The 22,272-nt window shown below is 26.6% G+C and overlaps 1 protein-coding gene across 2 annotated transcripts in view; it reads left to right on the forward strand.

The window, feature by feature from the left end:
• The first annotated feature begins 1,862 nt into the window (after positions 1 to 1,862).
• The window catches only part of LOC100205961 (phospholipid-transporting ATPase ABCA3), a 103,598-nt gene continuing 83,188 nt past the window's right edge, over positions 1,863 to 22,272 (forward strand). The window contains exons 1-3 of one of the 2 annotated variants that reach the window (XM_065796438.1): positions 1,863 to 2,883; positions 9,623 to 10,243; positions 12,769 to 12,828. In XM_065796438.1, coding sequence (XP_065652510.1) covers positions 2,053 to 2,883; positions 9,623 to 10,243; positions 12,769 to 12,828 — 1,512 coding nt within the window. In that variant the 5' untranslated portion in view covers positions 1,863 to 2,052. The remainder of the gene's footprint in view (positions 2,884 to 9,622; positions 10,244 to 12,768; positions 12,829 to 22,272) is intronic. The other variant, XM_065796439.1, reaches the window with a different exon arrangement.

The following is a 22,272-nucleotide window of genomic DNA, read 5'->3' on the forward strand; positions in this document are numbered from 1 at the left end:
AAGAAATAATAGCATTCTGGGGTTAGTCTTTATCTTCCTTTTTTTACCTTTATTTGTGGCATTCTTGCAAAGACAACCTATTTTAAAAAACGCTATGAAATATTAAATTATATAACATTATCTCAAAAATTTCAGACACGTGTGGCCAGAACTGAGTAATTAAATTTTAATTTTAATTGACTAACAGTGACTTAAGTTGGCATGCTTTTTTAAATAAGTATAATGTTTATAAACAGATCAACCTTCAAATTTTTATAATAATAAAATAAGCCAACGACATATATATTAATGAGTCTAACTTTACATTACACATGTTTTGCTTAATATGAGCACAATTCTATTAAAATCAGAATTCTCGTGTTTATTTAATGCATGTAAATCATTTAATAAAGTTTTTGTTTTTTTGCGCAAAACAAAAAATAAATATGAATCATAAGTTTAAGCATGTTTGTGAGCCTCATAACATTTGGCGTAGACATAACGGAACCTGTTTAAAAATAAATATGCTTATAAAAACATGTCTTTGACTAATAATATTATTATTCAATTCATTTAAACATAATCAATAAGTTTAATAATAAAAAAAAAAGAGAATAAAAAAGTTTTTTTAAAACTTATCCTGAATTGACGTAATTTTTTTTCAAAATATTCAATTTTGTCAAGTTTTACAGAAATCCCTTTTTGACTACTTTTTTTTTTCCGTTGATTTTTAACCGCAAAGGACTTCAGAGAATGGGAAATTCTTGAGAGGTATCCTGGAAAAAAAGTTTGTTTTTTCCTAATATATATTAGGATTATTCAAAGTATATTAACCAATCTCTAAGCGCACATTTCGAATTTGTCATTTTATGAAAATAATATGTAACTTTATGTTGTTATCATCTGAAGGGTACAATAAGTTCCCTTTTATTTGATGATCCTAATTCAATTATAAGTTTCTTTATTTTTTCATCTATTTGAGACCATGTAGTCGGACCTTGAAAATTATTTAAAACTGGTAATGTTGATGTATTAGTTACTTCAAAAGCGAAAGGAGGTTCACTTAAACTTGTTGCAACTTCTTCAGAGAATTCCTTTTGAATCACATTTACAAATTGACAACAGTTGGTGCTTTTTTCCTCTGAGTTACGGTGTTTTATAACAGTATTTGTTTGAAGTTGTTGTCCACCTTCATCTGCAGGAATAATCGCATTAGAAGGAGCACGACTCTTCAATATTAAAAATTGTTTAATATCACCACTTTGTATTTTAAATTCTTGTCCTCTCCTCGCCTTGCTACAATTTATATATATATATATATATATATATATATATATATATATATATATATATATATATATATATATATATATATATATATATATATATATATATATTCACGTATATACATATCATGCCTATCAATATATGTTGTATATGAGACACCACAATTTAAAATTATTAAATCCGCACTTTTTCAAATTCACAATATTTTTTTAAATAAAAATGATTTTGTTTAATAAAAAGGGCTTTTTTATTTTATAAGAAATTAAATGTAAAATTCGAATTCGAAAATTCGCATTGGAATTGATTTTCACGCACACAAGTTTTTGAACACGATGTGGTACCAAATGAATTTTCATGTATTCTTATGTGTACGATAGTGACCTAAGCGCTTGCGCCCCCGACGATTGTGCTACCCGACAAAAGCGCTCCAGATATTAAAAAATGATGTTTTTGAGTTTTTAATGATATTCATTCTATGTTTTTGTTTTACATGTTCATGTTTTTTTATTCATGATTTTTAAATTCGGTGGCGCCCGATTATAGTATGCGCTCTCATGCGATGCCTTATATGTTATCCTCTTTGCGCCGCTCTTGGCATAGAAATAGAACGAATTAATAAATCCAAAAAGCTACAAAAATTCAAGGCTCATATGACTTAAATATGACCACGGTATCCGCAGGAAAATGTAAACAAAGTTACGAAAAACAAAAAATCACGTGTTGACATAGACACTTTGACATGAAACTAACTTTTTGTCTCATGACATTATTGTGTTTTCTTTTAATATGAAGTGGTTTAAAGACTTTAAGTTGCTATCATGGAAAAACTTTCTTCTTCAAAAACGTCGTCCTGTTTCCACTTTTTTCGAGATATTTCTTCCTTTATTCTTTATGATAATTTTACTTGTTTTGCGAGTTACAGTTATAAAGCAAACGCAAGGTGATGAATACAGATGGGATGCTTTTAGTATTACTAACCAAATTCCTGTTAATTCTCCTTCTGATGGCAGGTGGAAAATTGCTTATGCTCCTAATAATACCCTATACTTTTCAATTATGTCTAACTTAATGTCGTATCTAGATGCTGATATAGCTCCATTTCAAACTGAGAAAGATCTAGTTGATGTAGTTGTAATTGATTTGGAAAAAGAAGTTTCAAATCAAACTTATTTATGTGGAATTGTATTTGATGGAACTTATAACGAAAAAGAAATAAAATACAGACTTAGATTTCCTTCTGATCTGCGTAAACAATCTAACCCTCAAGCAATTAATCCTCAGACATGGTTTACTGACTTTGTTTTTCCAACTACATTTCAAGGTTTAGGCCCGCGAACTAAGGATTCCAGATACGGTGGACCTCCTGATTATTTTAATGTTGGTTTCCTTTCAGTTCAAAGAGCGCTTGATTTAGCAATTATTAAAAACCAAAATAAGTCCTTTGACATTCAAAATTTGAGCATTTCTATGCAGAGATTTCCTTATCCAAAAAAGTTATTAGATCCTTTTATTGGTGTGATTCAAACAGTGCTTCCTTTGCTTTTGATGTTGTCTCTTGTCTATACTGCTCTATCTAATGTTAAAAATGTTGTCTTTGAAAAAGAGCACAAGTTAAAGGTAACACTTTTTTTTCAAATTTCATATTTTAATGTATTTGAATTAAAGTGCATTGTATTTCTCTTTAACTGTTTTAATAAAATTTTAATTTGTTAAATTAATAGAAATGACAGAGATAGTATTTAAATAAAAGGTAGTGGAATGGTGTTTTTACTGCGTTTGTTTATTTTTTAACTAAATTATATAACTAAATTTTTATTTATTTGAATGGTTTAAAGTTTTCATTTATATTTTAAAAGGCATTTTTTATCGTGGGTTAAAGAAACTGTAGATTTATTTTATTAATTTCTGTAATTTCTTTATATTCATTACAAAATCTCAATGTCTAATTTAAGATCAACAGTCAATTAGAAATGAATGCAATCATTGATGAACCATGCTCATCATCATAGATATCACCATTGAGTAAAGTTTTTTTCTTTAAAGAGCCATGAAATCAGAAATTCTAATTTATTTAAAGATTTTATTAAGATTAAAGATTTCATCAAGATTAAAATTAAATAAAGTTTGTATAAAGGTTATATAAAGATTAAATTAAAAAAACAAATAATAAGTTTATAAAGTTTATATAAAGATTATATAAAAATTATATGAAAATTATATAAAAATTTTTTGTAAAGATAATACAAAGATAAAATAAAAAAATCAAATTTGAAAAGTTTGTATAAAGATTAAAAGATTATGTAAAAATTATATAAAGATTATTAAGTTAAATGCAGAAAGAATTAAATATATAAGATTATGTGAAGATTAAATTAAAATATATATATATATATATATATATATATATATATATATATATATATATATATATATATATATATATATATATATATATATATAAGATTAAAAGATTGCATATAGATTATTAAGTTAAATGAAATTAAAAAATAAACACATAATATTTGAATTGTATATTAAAAGATATATACACATTAAAAAGTTCTCTATTTTCTTTATGGAAACCTCTACTCATCTTTAACATACTATGTCTCATGTCAACCAAACGTCACCAAATGTAAAAACAAAAAACTCATATGAATAACTAAATATCATAGGTTTTAACAATTTCTGAGTTTTAAAAAAAAAATGGTTTAATAAAACTTGGGATAAAATTAAAAGTTGTGAAATTTTATGAAAAATCTAAATCTGATATAATTTTTTAAATTAAAAAAAGTATTTACTTAGGTGAATAGACTTTTTTAGAAGATATAAACGGTTTTTGTTTTCTTTTAAATGGAATACTGACATTACCATACAATATTGTCTGTAAAATAAAAAGACTTTTAAACAACAAAACAAAGTTACATCTAGTTAAAAAATTTATTTAACTCAATAAGTTTAAAATTTTTAAATAAATTTTTATTCAAATGTGTAAAGTAACTTTTGATTTTTCAAAAAGGTTTAATAAAGCATTTTTTTAAAAATCTTATTGGTGGTCAATAAATTTTTTTTGTTATTGTTGCAATTAGTCAACAACAATAACTGTATTGTTAAGTATAAATTTTACTAAATTATTTTCATTCTTATAATATTAAATTTTTTTTTTTTTATCCTTGAACAATAAAAAAATTTCTTAAAATATTTTATAACTTAAATAAAGGTATAATAAAGGTATAATGCCAACAAAAACCAGAATAAATACTAGTATACATAATAATGTTGCATTTGGTACAGGAAAGCAGTTTTTAGTTTTGGAATTACCAACCAACACACAGTGGGCCAGAATGCACTTTTACTGGACAAAATTCATAACTAATTTAATATTAGAGCTATATTCACTAAAATTAGTATGAGTACTAATATGATGTCTGCGCTTTTTATGAAGGTAATATTTTTTTATTTCGTTGCTATGGATACCTTTATTTTGCTTAGCAACAACCTACTTTTGTTATCTGCAGATATTTTATAAGTGCTATATTCACTAAATTTGGCATGAGTACCAATATGAGATCACACTTCTTACAAAAATGATAATTTTTTTAAATTTAGTTGTTATGGATACTTATATTGCTTAGTTACCGGATACTTTCCTTAGTTACAAAGTGGTAAATTGATATTTGAATATCTTATCGGATTTTTGACCCACCTATATTGAATAAAAATTGAGTATTTAGGTAAATAATGTTTTAGGAATAATAAAAGCAAAAAATAGTGCAAGAAAATGTTATCAATTTTAAATTACATCAAAAAATTATAAAACAATAATATAGTTTGAAGATTGTTTAAGTAATTGTAAAACATCTGAAGGAAATACTTTATGATTTGTTTGGTGTGATGTTGATTTACGCAATGATGAAATAACAGGATCACTGGAAACTAGGAGTCTATTGATAAGATCAGTATTTGTTGCTTTTCTGGATGTTTTTCGGCTGAAATTTTCGCGATAAGATTTAAAGTCTTTATTTCTAGCCTCTTGAGCTTCCTCTGACATAAGTCCGATGGGTAATGTAAGGCTTTTAATTATGTCATGTCCATGTATCAATACTTTGTGAACTGATTGAGCCATGTAATACCATGGATAAAGGGACACATATAGTCTAAAAGTGTCAAAACAATAATCCTTGAACTTTAAGCAGTCTATTTCATATCCTGAAGAGAGCGTTACCAAGATAATGTAAAATCTGAATATAAGGTTTTGGTCAATACCCAGAATTTCAGCTGTTTGTTCATATGCTGCAAAAGCACGCCTTGAGGTATTGCCATCATTACTTGTTCCAGAACCACCACTTTTAGGGAAATCAACAACAAGTCCCATTTTGTTCATAAAATCAGTCTGAATCTTTTGTTTAGCTACAGATGCCTTTTCTTTGTGTTCTTTAGATCTTGCTTGCCACTTTCTTGTTTCTTTTTTATAAGCAATGTGCAATAACATCTCAAAAAATCGAATCCATGCATGAAGACTGGAAAGACCATATTTGAACTCTCTGTTAGTATAATCTATATTAAGGATATCAAGACTATTCATATTTTTTGGAGAGACACCACACACTGAACAGCATTGGTATGAGTTATTTTTTTCAGATAATATTGTTTGAACCTTCCCATCAATCATTGTAAGTTCAATAATCCAATTCACTTCAATAGAAGATCCGCAAACCTCTAATAAAATCATACCCAAGCTTTCTATCTCACTTTTAATGTACTGATCTTTTTCAATCACAGATTCCTTGGATTCCATTTTGTATGTAAATCTTATGGGTCTACAATAGGCTGTGGAGGACGACTTTTGATTTCTCCAAATAGGCACCTTTTCGTTGCTGTTGTTAAATCCAGTCAAATCCAATGGGACAAGACAAGTAATAAATAATGATTCTTCACGCTTTAAATCTCTGTTAATGTCGGGTTCTGATCAAACTTGTTTATAAATGCTTTGGCCAGTAGCACCATCAAAACCAGCCTTACACGTTAGTGTCATTGTTTTTATTGCTTTGTCGTTCCATATCAAGTGCCTTAGCACAGGTTCCTGAACTGCACAGATTCTTTGCAAAGTATGAGTCATTAAATCTTTTAAAGGAACTGAAGCTGAATAGTCCTCCACTGTTATGTTTGCAGGATAACATTTCAATTTTGCATCTCTGACATCATTGTAAGCGGGGTAGATGTTATATTCTTTCTCCAAGGCTCCGCTTCTAATCAATTGATAGGAAGCTTTTGTCAGACTTGCATCAATTATTAAAGCCAGTGCTTCGTCTGCTGAATATTTAGTTGCTTTATCTGTATTTGATATATTTAAAACATTCTTGGCAGCAATAACAACAGATTCATCTCTAAATTTTTTATTAGCAACAAAAAATAATTCATTGGATGAATGAGATTCAATTAAACAAGATACACGCCATTTTTTAGTTTTATTAGAACTATTATCAAATGCAACTGGTTTTCGACCACGCCTACTTGCAGTTGGTTCATTGTCTTTTTTTCTGACAATTAAATATTCATTAAGCCAGTTCACAAACTTCTTTTCAAAATTTTTCACAGTATAGTTTGCAGATTTCCACTTTTTTTTATACAAGTAAACAAATCGTTGAACAGCATGTCTAAAATCAACGTCTTTAAAATCAGCAAATTTTGGCTGAATAAATTTTAATATATCTTCAGTAATATTTTGTTTTGAAATACTAAGATTGTTTTTTTGGAGAAAATTATGAATGTCTAAGTTTAACAAAACCATATCTAAATAATTATTGTAACAAGTATTTTGTATTTAAAAGTAAAATGTTATAATATATATGCCGCCTGGACTACTAATACTTGTTAGTAATTAAGTTACTACAAGTGTTAGTGATTAAAATTAAAAGTAATTAAATTACTGTCAGTGTTAGTAATTAAATTACTAACAACTACCGATACTATGTTGTTGCTATGCTATGCAAAGTAAGGTATCCATAGTAACAAAAAAAAGTTAACCTTATAAGATTTCTGAATCTCATTTTAATACATACCCCCAATATTGTGTATTTAGCGCAAGTAAAATACTGTTAAAACAACGTTAATGTAAAAATGAGTTGTTGCTATGCAAAATTTAGTACCATAGCAACCAAGTTAAAACATACATAAAATCTGAACGGGGATTTAAGGGGACAAGCAATCAATTAAAACTCGATTGAAGCATCATATAGCTCAAATAAATATAAGACAACACATGGCAAATTGTAGTAATTATTAGTTATTGTGCGGCAAAAAATAAGTTTCTTAAGAAATTTTTTTTTTTAATCTGTGATTTTCAAAGTATAACTGAGATAACATGCTATGACAAATTTATTTCACACATTGGTTTTTCTTATCTCTAAATACTCTAGAATAACATGTACTAATTTTTTGTTTCAAAAACGTAGATGTAATTGAAATATAACACAACGTTGATGTCACCGTTAATTACTTATTTATAATTTTTTATTTTTTATTTTATCTCAATATTCAAATGCTTAGAGTCCTGGTAACTAAGGGACTTAATATAAATAAATTATCAATAGATTTCTCCTAATATATGTAGATACTAAAATTAAATAGGTTTTCAAGATTAGACAACTAAAATTTTTCCCATTTTGTCCACCTACTGGCCCACTGTGCAACAGAGCTATAAGATATGGAATTTTATTAAGTGAAGGCTGCGATGACAAAAAAAAGAAATTATCCTGTAAACAAGATGGACTAAGAAATACTGCCAGCTTTATCACACCAGTGGTCGAGTGCAAATTTTAAATTAACATTACCTAAATTAATTGGTGACAAAACAATTTGTGATAAAATGATGTTGTGGAACAAGGCTCCAGCAATAGGTTGTCCAAGAAAAAAAAAATTATTTTATATTAGCGCCACTTTTAATATTTTAATAATTTAGTATTTTAATAATTTAATTAATAATTTAATAATTTTAATATTTTAATAATTTTAAATAATTTTTTGTTTATTTGTTTTGTTATAATAATTGACTTTATCAAAAAAATGAAAAAATATTATTATTAATTTTAAATGACATCTTATAAAAAGTTTTTTTTATAATAAAAAAAAAGACTTCTTTTATAGATATAACTATTATTAATTTTTTTGCTTGAATTTAGCATTGAAGCAGTATAATTTTTGCAATGTCTTTGTTTATTTTTAAAAGTTTTATTTTGTGACAGATAATACTTTAGAAGAATAATATTCTATTATAGTTACATCATATAATTAACAGATTGTGCTATATCAAAAAGTGAAAACAAATATTTCTTTATAATTTAGAAAGAATTTTGAATAAAAAAGTTGTTTAAATTAAAAATAATTAGATTTTTTTTCTTGGTTTTTCTTCCTCTTTTTTTTACAAAAAATTAAATTTCTTGTAAGCATGTTGCAACTTATAACACTGCATCAAAAATATTTATAGAATATTTTGCCTTATGGCAAGTGAAAGTGCAATGGTATATATTTTTGAATATATAGAACTTAGAAACTTAAATTTTGTTTCTAAAAAAAAAAAAGGGCTGGTAAAGTAAAAAGATTTTTTTCTTTCCAACAAGTAATATTTTTTTTTGTTAATAACTTTTAAAAAATAAAAAATCATTGTTTGCAAAGTTGCAACTTTAAGAAATAATGAAAAAAAAATTAAGATATTTTAATTTATTTAAACAAATGTCAAGAAAAGAAAGAAATTGATTTATGTAAAATTATAATAAAAAATATAACATAAAATTTAATTATTTTAATATTAAAAAACAAAACAAAACAAAATTGAAACAAAGTAGATAGTCCATGTGAACATTTAGGAAATAACACTTTTAGATATGTTTTTCTTAATTATTAAAATAAGCTTGTTTTGCTGTAATTTATTTTTTTATGATTGTTAAAAAAGTTAATGTCCTTAAATAAAATATAATAAAAGATAAAATCATGACGAGCTTATACGCTAAGCCGATTTTTTATTTAAAACGAAGCCTATATATATATATATATATATATATAGATATATTTTTATATATATATATAATATATATATATATATATGCATATATATATATATACTTACATATATATATATATATATATATATATATATATATATATATATATATATATATATATATATATATATATAATTAATTAGTAAAATTAAAGTTATTGCTCTGTTCTTTAAGAACATTGAGCACTCTATTTGTAAAATACACTAACATAATTTACATATATATATATATATATATATATATATATATATATATATATATATTTATATATACCGTGCATATATATTTTATTATAGGAATCAATGAAAATGATGGGTCTTCGTAATTGGATTCACTGGCTGGCTTGGTTTACTAAATGTTTCATTTTCCTTCTTATTCCTATGATTCTCATTTCTATTGTAATGTGTGTTGATTTTGGAAGTGGAAAAATGCTTACCAAGTCAAATGGTGTAATAATCTTCATATTCCTTGTGTTATACTCAATTTCTTCAATAATGTTTTGCTTTTTAGTTTCTACCTTTTTTTCAAAAGCAAACACTGCTGCCGCTGCTGGTGGTATTTTGTGGTTTCTCTCATATGTTCCGTATTCATTTCTTGCTAAATCTTATGATTCTCTTTCAACAAAAATCAAAATTTTATCATGTCTTGATTTTCAAATAGCCATGTCTTTAGGCTCAAATTTAATTGGTCAGTTTGAAGGTCAAGGAAGTGGATTGCAATGGGACAATATAAATGAAGGAGTTACTATTGATACAACATTTAGTTTTTTACAAGTTTTACTGATGTTTTTAGTGGACATTGTATTATATGGATTATTGACATGGTATATAGAAGCAGTGTTTCCAGGAGAGTATGGAATACCACAAAAATGGAACTTTTTTCTCACTAAAAGCTATTGGTTTGGATATCAATATGATGTAAGATGTTTTATCATTTTGTTTACTATGATTAAAAAAATAAAATAATATAATAAAATAGTGCATTTATAGGTTTTACATTGCGTATTGAGTTAATTTATAAATCTTTTCCAATGCTTTGTTGTGTTCAATTCTATCAAAGCCTGTTGTTTTATCAAAAAAGTGTGTACATTTATTATGTCCTTTATTATTTGTTCAATAATTTCCAACATTGTTATAACATTATTACAACATTACAACATTATTAAAACATTACAACATTATTACAACATTACAACATTGTTAAAGCAATGCAATATTATTACTACATTATTACAACACTACAACATTACTAAAACATTTCAGTATTACAACATTACAACATTGTTACAACACTGCAACATTGTTGCAACATTACAACTTTATAACAACATTATAACATTACAATGTTACAACATTAGTACAACACTGCAACATTATTACAACATCACAAAATTATTACAACATTATCACAACACAACACAATTATTACAACATTACAAGATTGTCGTAACATTATAACATTATTACAACACTACACCATTATTACAACATAACAACATTATTATAACATTACAACAGTATTACAACATTACAACGTTATTACAATACTGAAACATTATCATAACATTAATGCAACATTATACAACATTACGACATTGTTACTACATTACATCATTATCACAACATTACAACATTATTAGAACATTACAATATTATAACAATATTACTAGAGATAGGAATCGAACACTTCTTTTAAAGTTTTAGTCCAGTTTGGTTCAGTTATATCCCATGTACAAGTTTGGTTTGGTCCAAAGCGCTGTTCGAATTCAGTTTAGTAACAACTAAAGTTGGGGTTCAGTTTGGTATTAACACAATTGTTTTTTTATTAGTTATATTAAATGATAAAACACAAATAAATTAAAGTAATATTAAGTAGTTAAAGAATTGCAAATTATTTGATAAAAATTCAAAAAATACAGACACAGCAGTTAAAGTGCACAAAACATAAACACTGTAAGTAGCTACTTTTAGTCAGGACTGCAAGTTATATTTCAGAAATATCAGCATTTTAAATGTTTCTGGATTTAGGCGAGCCCTGCGATCACTCATCGTCACCCTACACTTTGAAAAGACTCTTTCACTGGCAATACTTGTAACAAGAATAGCCAACAACTTTCTAGCAATCAATGCCATTGTCAGAAGCTTATGTTCACCGTCATTATTTTTCCAGAATTGCAATGCATCACACTGTCACGTGCAGTAATAAGTATTTGTCAAATTCATGTCTTATGTCATTACAGTCAGCCTTAGATAATGGAGTGGCAACTGTTTTAAAGTTTGCCAGCAAATCATATGATCCAGGGTGATTTTTAATCTTTGTTGAAGGGCGCAGTTAATCTGAATGGCTGTATTCACTAATGCTGTCTATATCTGTATTGCCTGAGTACTTGCGTATCAGCGAAAGTGTTAAAGAAAAAATAATTTTGTCTACCATACTACACATCTCTGAATAAACAAAATTGCGATCTTCTGCATTGACGTAAAGTATTTGTAAGAAGATTGCAAGTATTTGAAGAGAGTTTTTCATTCAAGCTGGACAGAAAAACTGCCTTCAAGTTACACAAACTGTTACTGTCTGAACCATTGATCTTACAGACTGACCGTAAAAAAATTAGTATCATTTTATGTATTGTAGTTATGTCACATACTATGTTATGTATAATGTTATGTATTGTAGATTTATTTTATGTCTTAGGTTATGATAATTAATACCTAACATAATTATGTACATATGGGTAATTAAAAAAAATTATAAATTTATATAATTACAAATATGTACATAATTATGTAATGTATTATGTTATGTATTGTAGAATTATTGCAACATTAGAATTATCTTGTTCTATCTCCACTTTTTGAAAAAATTGTGTTATTGAGTTGTTGTGTACTTCAAATTAATGTTTTTCTACTGTATTGAAACCTAAGTTATAAGTAAAAAGTTGTAGAGGAAACATAAGTTATAAAAAAAATTTTAAATCATTTTTTTTTCAAATCATTTCATCTCAAAACTAAAAAATATGGTTCTAATGTTGCATTATGTTTTATATTGTAGTGCGAATTGCAAAATTTTCACTACTATAAATCTTTTTTCATTCCCAACAATTTCAAAGTTCGGATTCGGTTCAGTTCGGTAAGAAGCAAAATTTGGGTGTAGTTCAGTTCGGTTGAAGGTATGGTTCTGGTTTGGTTCACTCAATTGGGATTCAGTTCGTTTCCCTTCTCTAATTATTACAACATCACAACATTACAGCATTATTACACTATTACAACACTACTACTACATTGCAACACTTTTAAATAATTTAGTGATTTAAAAATTTATTATTATCTTAATCTAAATTTCTGTGTAAATCATGTAATCATCTGTGTAAATATTCTTTATTTTGTTACTATATTTCATTTTTAATGCAGAAGGTTCTGTTATTAAAATTATGTCCCAATAGGGTAGATTATGTACAGTTGGTGCAAATTTGAATCCTAGTTCTAGGAGATGTGGTTTTCAGGTATTTTAGTTTTATATAGGTTTGAAACAACATCTTTAAAAAAATGAAGTGGTTTTAGCTGTAATACATTATTACAACATTACAACATTATTACAACATTACAACATTACAACACTACGACATTATTACAACAGAAACGACATTATTAAATATTACAACATTATTTCAATGTTACAACATTATTACAACATAAGTTTTCTTATAGTTTGCCAAGGCCGAATTTGGAGCCCTTTGTTTAGGCTCAGGGTTTATTAATAGTAATGAGGCAATTGCTTGAGCTATTAAACAGTGTTCTGAGTATTATCTATGCTTTGAGTCAAGTTCTTCAACACATTTAAAAATGAATAAAGTACCTAAAACTATAAAACACAAAAAACCATCATCGTCACCAAGTTCTCTAAACCTATCATTCACTAACATTTGTCGTCTTCGAAGTAACTTTTCTTCTGTTGAGTCTTATCTCTTGCAAAGTTCACCAGACCTACTTGCTCTTTGTGAGACTATTTTGAGTTCAGCTGTCTCATCTTGTGATCTTAGTGTTGATGGTTACCTTCTTTTATTCCGTAAAGACTCCAATAGTCACATGTTTGGCCTGGGCATTTACATTCGTAAGAATTCATCCATTTGTCGTGAAACTAGGTTTGAATCCATAGACTTTTCTTTCATGTGCTTTTGCTTAGCACTACTTCACTCTATCGCCTTTCTCTTTGTTCTATAATACTCTCCTTCATCTCAAGACTGCACTCTTTTTGATGTTATTTCTGATCATATAGACCATGCCCTCTCTCTTTATCCATCAGCTAATACTGTTGTTGTCGGTGACTTTAATGCTCATCACACTGAATGGCTTGGCTCTAGTATCAGTGTTTCTGCAGGCATTAAAGCCCACAACTTTTACCTTTCTCAATCCCTAACTCAAATAGTTAACTTTCCAACTCGCTTTCCAGACAACCCAAATCATTAACCTTCTCTACTCGGCTTATGTCTTGTTTCTGATCCTAGTCAGTGCTCAGTTTCTCTACATTCACCCTTAGGTGCTTCTGATCACAGTTTGATCTCTCTAAAACTATTATCTCATTCTTCTTCATCATCTGAATCCATTGTACCTCCTACAACTACCTTAAAGCTGACTGGGACTATTTCCATTACATTCTTCGTGATGGCCCTAGGGTAGAAATCTTTCGTTTTTCTGTTGACAAATGTGATTCTTACATATCTTTGTGAATTCAGGCAGGCATGGAATCTTTCATTCCCTTACGATGATTTCATGTCAAGCCTCACTCTGCTCCATGGTTTTCCTAACATTATGCTGCTGCGATTGCTAATCGAAACCGTTAATTCCACATCTATCCGCAAAATAGTTCTCCAGAATACAGACATCTGGTTATTACTGCTAGAAACCATTGCAAAAAAGTTTTGTCTAACGTCAAAGCCTACTATTCTCAGGTCATAAAAACTCGTATTTCATCACAAAAATTAGGCTCTCGTGACTTCTGGTGAATCGTTAATAGTTTCAAAAATAAGGGAAAATCTTTAATTCCACCTCTTTCGTATGGGCCAGACTTTGTCACCTCACCTAAAGACAAAGCCGAATTGTTTGCTAAGAACTTTTAATTAGTATCATCTTTTGATTCCACTAGTTGTGTTCTACCTGATATAGCCAACAAACAGGTTGATCCATTTCTTGACATTTGTATCACTCCAGCTTCTGTATCTACAGTAATTTCCTGCTTAGACTCTTCTACAGCTTGTGGCCCAGACAAGATACCTGTTATAGTCTTGCAGAAGAGTTCTCTGGAGCTGTCATCTTTACTTTCAAAACTATTCAACAAGTGCTTATCAGAGTCTTGTATTCCAGCCTGCTGGAAAGCAGTATGTGTTATCCCTATTTTCAAAATTTCTGGAGAGGGACCTGATTCATCTAACTACCGTCCCATTAGTCTTCTTCCTATCATAAGCAAGGTTTTTGAATCTTTAATTAACAAACACTTAATTTCTCATCTTGAATCTAATAACTTACTTTCTGATCATCAATATCAATTTTGACCTTCTTGCTCTACAGCTGATTTGCTAACAGTACTAACCAATAGGTTTTATGTAATTAGATGATGTTGGAATTTTATGTAATTAGGTTAAGGCCATCGCTCTTGATATTTCAAAAGCTTTTGATAAAGTCTGGCATGCTATTCTTCTCCATAAGCTTTCTTCTTATGGCATATCTGGCAACATCTTCAAAATTATTGAATCCTTCCTATCCAATTGTAGTATAAAAGTTGTCCTCAATGGACAGCACTCTTCTTCTTATTCTTTAACTTGAGGGGTTCCTCAAGGTTATGTCCTTGGCCCTATGCTCTTTTTAATTTACATTAACGATCTTCCAGATATTGTCACATCTAAGGTGGCATTGTTTGTTGATGATACTACTATTTATTCTTGTTGTGATAAGAAACCAACACTCTCTGATTGCTTGGAGGGGGCATTTGAGCTTGAAAAGATCTCACTTCTGCTACAGCATGGGGCTCACAGTGACTGGTGAACTTCAATTTAGATTAAATTCAATTTTTTCAGCCAGTTGTTATTGCAATAATTTAGATCTTCCTATATTTATGAATGCTAATGTACTCGATAAGTCATCCACTCTTCATCTTCTAGGATAAACTTTCACTTCCGATCTTTCTTGGAAACCATATATCAAATCTATTGCAAAATACGCATCTGCTAAGGTTGCATCTCTTTATCGAGCTCAACACTTTCTTACTTTGGATTCTATTCTTTATCTCTATAAATCTCAAATCTTTATACATAAATCTCCCGGCCTTGTATGGAATACTTTTGCCATATCTGGGGCGTATCTTCTAATGATGCCCTTTCTTTTTTAGACAAAGTGCAATAAGGCATTGTAAACATAGTTGGACCTGCTCTTTCAGTAAACCTCTAACCATTATCACATCGTCGTAATGTTGCTTCTCTTTCTCTTCTCTACAAATACTACAATGGACACTGCTCTAAAGAGATAGCGTCTCTTATGCCATCTACTAAAATTCATTATCGTGTTACTCATCATTCAATTAAGTCTCATCCCTTTTCTGTGACTGTTCCTTAGTGCTCCAAAAACTCATAATAGTCTAGTTTTTTTCCTCGAACATCAGTCCTTTGGAATTCACTTCCTTCATCTTGTTTTCCTGATCATATAATTTGCAATCCTTTAAGTCGTCTGACAATTGTTATCTTGCTCTTCAATCTTTATATTTACCTTCTAGTAACTGAACTTTAAATAGCGGTTGCTTGCAGCCTTTTTGGAAGCGAAGATGTTTAAAATTAAAAAAAATTGTTTTTATAGGATTTTAATTTTAAACACTTTTTTATCGAGATTTTTCATTATTATTGTAAGTAGATTCAAAATCCTCTTAACTTAAATAGCTTTGGATATCTTTGACTAATGTTATTTGTTTAAAATAACAATTTCTAGAATTTTTCTCAATACATATAAGTAATTTAAAATGGTACCTTTTTAGTATGGTTTTCCTCTTTTGATATTTACCTGACAAATAGTTTGAAATGATTTTGATATCAGTTTATGTTTTATGCATTCTTCAATACAGATATATTGATTCTTTAATTTTACCATATTTGTTTTTTGCTTGTTGCAATATTTTTTTTTTAATTTCAGCTGTAAAATGTAAATGAAATATGAAATATATTTAAAATGTGTAGAATGATTAAATTACACAAAATGTACTCAAAAATATATCGGTAAAAAAAATGTAAATAGCTTTAAAAAGAAATAACACAAAAAATATGAACTATTAAAAAAATGGGACCAATTGGGTATTATAAAAATATATTTTCATGCAATATAAAATGGATCCATGTAAAAAACACTTTTTTTTTTAAATTTACTATCCCAAGGCCAAGAAGTCCAATAAAAACAAGGAGGCTACATAATTATTGTTATAACCCTCTCTCAACTCTATAGCTCTGAAACGCCAACCTTGATAAACATGGCTGCGGAGAAACAAGTTAAGCACAGTACTACCAGGGACGTGGTGGGGATCGAATTCCAAATCTCTCGCTTATACCACAACACCACTACTGCGTTAGTGTACATTAAAAATAGAACCTAAAAGAAAAGTTAGAGAGTCAATTGAAATTCATTTTATTTAATGTAGACCTAAAAATGGAGTTATAAATCTAGACAATAATTTAATTTGTTCAAGCGCAATTCTAAATGTCATATTTTGTGTATATATCAAATAAAAAAGAAGTCTTTTTAAATAATAACTTTGAAAAAATAACTAGAAGCTAGTATTAAAAATCTAGCAAAAATTTCATAAAAATAATATGAATATTGAGAGAATTGTACTAGATAGTTGCATATCATTTGATTTAATATCATCAAAAAGAGATTACATATTATAGCTTACTTAAATATTACATTATTACATACTTAAATACATTATTTTAATGGTGGAATGTAAAAGTCAAACAGTTTTACAAAAAGTTATAAGCATCTAAGTAACAAATTTTTGATATATGGATTTGTTAAAAAAACATTTTGGTCAAAGTTTTGTAATGATCTAAATTGTTATTATTTTGTCAATTTTTATCTAAATTCAGATAACCTGGTATCAAAAGATAAATGAAAATATTAGGCTGCATATTTATATTGGGTTCTTACTACTGGACAAGTCAAACCTGTACCGCAAAAAAATAAGTGTTTCTTCTATAAAAGATTGTTTTTTTTTTACATTTGTAATTTTTTTATGCAAGTAGTTACTAAAATTTTATTTCACAAACAAATATGAAAATTGTGTCTTAAAATTGCACACCTCAAACAAATATGAGAATTATATCTTAAAGTTCCACACCACAAACAAATATGAGAATTGTATCTTAAAGTTGCAGGAGAATGTGAGAGTGATGGTTTAGCACACCCTACTTTTAAACGTGTTTAATTCTTAAAAATAATTTTATTTTTATTAAAATGAATGAGTAGAATACAACTTACAAAACATACAATGTAAATAATGTTTTACAATATTTTACATGTATCAATAATTTACATGTATCAATCAATTAAAATTAAAAAAGAGTTTTAAATAAAAAGTTTATGAAAAGTTACAAAAATTGTATCCTAGACCATAAGCTAATATGTATTTTTAAAAATTTAAGAGGATATGGTGGTAAAGGTTTCATCGAGAAACATTAATGATATATGTAGATTTATTTTTATTAAACTGATGTTAGTGTACAATTTAAAATACACACAATCAAAACTATGTTTTTTAAGAGTTTACTTGTAGTCGTGGTATATACATCAAAATATAGGAAGACGTGTTTGTTCCCTCTTTCTCAATCACAAAAAAATGAAAAATTTAAATTTAAATCCCATAAAATTTAATTACTAAAAAATTTCTAAAATAAAACTTGAATTCGGGTTTTGACCCATATTTTAAATTTTCTTAAATATGAGTGGTCTTCTTTGTTTTCTTTTATTAAATTTTTCTATTTTCCTATTATACATCAGTGTTAGAGAAATCAGTATTATATCATTAGTGGAAAAGTTTTTGACCAAAAAATTTGACATTTTTTCATCTAAATCAAAGACAATATTAATTCTTAGTTTTGTTAAAAGATATTACAAGCACTCTTGTTCAAAATTTTTCTTTTTCTTGTTTAGGTTTTAACTATCAAGATAATTCAAGGCTCTATAATTTCTATCTTAATTTGCATGAAATATAACAATCTTAATTTGCATGAAATATAACAAGTTGTTGCATAAAATGACCTCTTTTAGCATTGCTAAACCTTCAGCTATCCATTATCTATATTGTGTCTATATTGTGTCCTTGTACTTGCTGCCACTTGAGTGTCTCAATAATTAAAAGAGCAAAATATCTCTGTATTGAAAATTTAAGACATCTTTCACTACAATATGACAAGCAAAAATCATGTTTATAAGTCAACCATTAATAGAGCATAAATTTGTTACTGCTTTTAAAATTGTTGTGTTAATAAGGGACTTCTACAAAAAGTCTTGATTTTCTGGAAAGTAGTGCAGCTGAGAAAGGACTGGCAAATATTCGCTAAAATTTCAAACCAAGGTTGAAATAGAAATTCAGCCTTCAGTTAAATTTGGTGAAATTGCAAACTTTCATTTAACTTTCATTTAATTTCAAAAATTAATAATTTTTTTTAATTAAAAAAGAAAAGTAATTATAAAGTATATATCAAGTAATTATAAAATATATATCATGTTTATACATATATTATAAAATAATAATAATAATTATTTTTATTATTATTATTATTATATATATATATATATATATATATATATATATATATATATATATATATATATATATATATATATATATATTATAAAATATATATCAATTTGTCTCTCTGCCCAGCAGCCTTGTTTGTCAAGGTTTGTGATTTGGAGTTAAAGAGTTGAGAGAGGATTGTAACCACTATTTTAAAAAATATATATATATATATTAGTAATAGATTACATAGTCAATAACCAAAATGTCTACTTTAGCACAAAGTCTATTCATCACTTATCATTAAATCTTATCATTTAATTTTATTGTTTTAAAAAACCCTCAAGATAGAAAAGCTAAAAAGGTAAACGAAATTAACATAATATTCTTCACTTTCAAAATTTTTTAAAGAATATTGTAAATGCTTTTATTAACTTTCTTTTAAAAACATTAGGAGTTGTATTACTTAAATTCTCATTATTCTTGCATTTTTAGATTTTAGATTTTTCCAAAAATTGCTAGTTATTTTTTGCATATTTTTTATTTTAATAAATAAAAAATTTCTTTGTTTTACTTGTGTTTTGCCATGTTTTGAAAAATGGTTAATTATGTGCTAAAAAACAACGATTTTGGTTTATAAAAAATAATTATTCAAAAATTGGTTTATAAAAAAAAAAATTGGTTTATAAAAAAAAATTATTCAAAAAAGTTTTTATAAAATTTTTCTTTCAATTAAAAGTGTTTTTAAAATTCAAATTCCGCTTTCAGTTTCAGTTTAAAAGTCCAAATTCATCTTCCAGTTAAATTTGGGTCTTGAAAAATCAACTCTGTTTGTCCAAAGTTATATTTACAACCTTGAATTATGAGCAAAAAATTTTTCGCTACTGGTATAACTTCAACATGATCAGTTATCCGCATCTGATATTTAAAACATTTTACTATATATATATATATATATATATATATATATATATATATATATATATATATATATATATATATATAATATCTATCTATATATATATATATGTATATATATATATATATATATATATATATATATGTATATATATATATATATACATATACATATATACAATTATATATACATATACATAAACATATACATATACATATACATATACATATATATATATATATATATATATATATATATATATATATATATATATATATATATATATATATTGGTATATATATATATATACATATATATATATATATTAGTATATATACATATATATAGTATATATATATATATTAGTATATATATATTTTTTTTTTTTTTTTTTTTTTTTTTTTTTTTTTTTTATTATTCACCTCCTCAAGGCCCGAGGGGGGCCACTACAGTCGAGGAGGCTACTCATTTTTTTTTTTTTTTTTTATTATTATTTATTTTTTTTAGTTGTTATTCGTGGTGCAACCCTCTCTCAACCCTTTAACTCCGAAACACGAACCTTGCCGCGCAAGGCCGCTGCGCGGAGAAACTAAGTTGAGCGCGGTACTTCCAGGGACGTGGTGGGAGTCGAACTCCCATATATATATATATATATATATATATATATATATATATATATATATATATATATATATATATATATATATATATATATATATATTTTAATATTTATATATTAATATATATATTATATGTGTTTATATGTATATATATATATATATATATATATATATATATATATATATATATATATATATATATATATGTATATATACATATACATATATATACATATACATATATATATACATATACATATATACACATATAATATGTGTGTATATGTATATTTATATATGTATATATATATGTGATGATATATAAATATATATATATATCTGATGTGTATATATATATATATATATACATATATATATATACACATCAGTGTGGATAATAACAGCTGGTCAGCACCTGCGAAAACGCGTAACGCATTTCTAAGTAACTCAACTCATCAAACATGTTTTGCATCATTAGAAGTTATATTGCGTCACTCGCCTCTTTTCAAGTACCGCATTGTAATTAAAGTTATTTTAACAACGCGTTTAAAATCATACAAACAGTTTGTTTTTTTCTCACTATAACAAAAGTTACAAATAAAATCTAAGTTCTTATTTAATAAATCATTTTTATTATTTTTTTCAAATATGAACTAAATTTTACTTTGAAAAAAATATTTTTTTCATGAAATGTAAAATAATGTTTGTTTATTTTCTTATGATTTTTATGTTTATTTTCTTATGATTTTGGTTTTTGGTTATTTTATTAATTGTTAACAAATTTTTTCTTATTTAATATGTGAACTCATTTTAATGTTTTTAAACACGAAAGGGTTTTTTTTTGTTGTTTATCATTTACCAATAACATATTCGTGATCATAATTTATTTTCATAAATTAAACGAACGTCATTAAAACTATACCTTATTGAATTAACAATAAACAAAATATCTTATTAATAAAATATTTACATCAAAATAAATCGTGCATTTTTTAAACTATTATGACTAAAAATAAATTTTATATTTAAAAGAAATTTATATATTTAATTCCTTAAGATAAAACTTAAAACACCTAATTTTTTTCAACTAATTTTTAACAACAACAAAAAAGTTATTTAACAAACTGTTTCTTTAACAAAAAATCTATTAGTTTACAATTGCGGTTAAATACTTACGACTTTATTTCTTCTGAATAAACGTCACGTTAACGACAATCAAAAGATAATTTAAATATTCTAAAAGATACAAGTTTTTGCATAGCGCAAAACTGCTGAACGCGTAGGCAAATCGCCTTTTCGCAAGCAAAATGTGAGCTGCGTAACGCTTCTTAACAAGGCCTGATATATATATATTAGGCCTTGTTACGAGATTTCGCTGCGTAGCGAAAACGCTTAATGCACTTCTAAGTAACTCAACTCAGCAAATATATTTTGCATCGTTAGAAGTTATATTGCGTCACTAGCGTCTTTTTAAGTACCGCATTGTAATTAAAGTTACTTTATTAACGCGTTAAAAATCATACAAACAGTTTTTTTTTTTCTTATGACAAAAGTTACAAATAAAATATTACAAATAAGTTCTTATTTAAAAAATCACTTTTAATATTTTTTTCAAATAAAAACTAAATTTTATTTT

Source organism: Hydra vulgaris, chromosome 04 (assembly GCF_038396675.1).
Source record: "Hydra vulgaris chromosome 04, alternate assembly HydraT2T_AEP".
NCBI lineage: Eukaryota > Metazoa > Cnidaria > Hydrozoa > Anthoathecata > Hydridae > Hydra > Hydra vulgaris.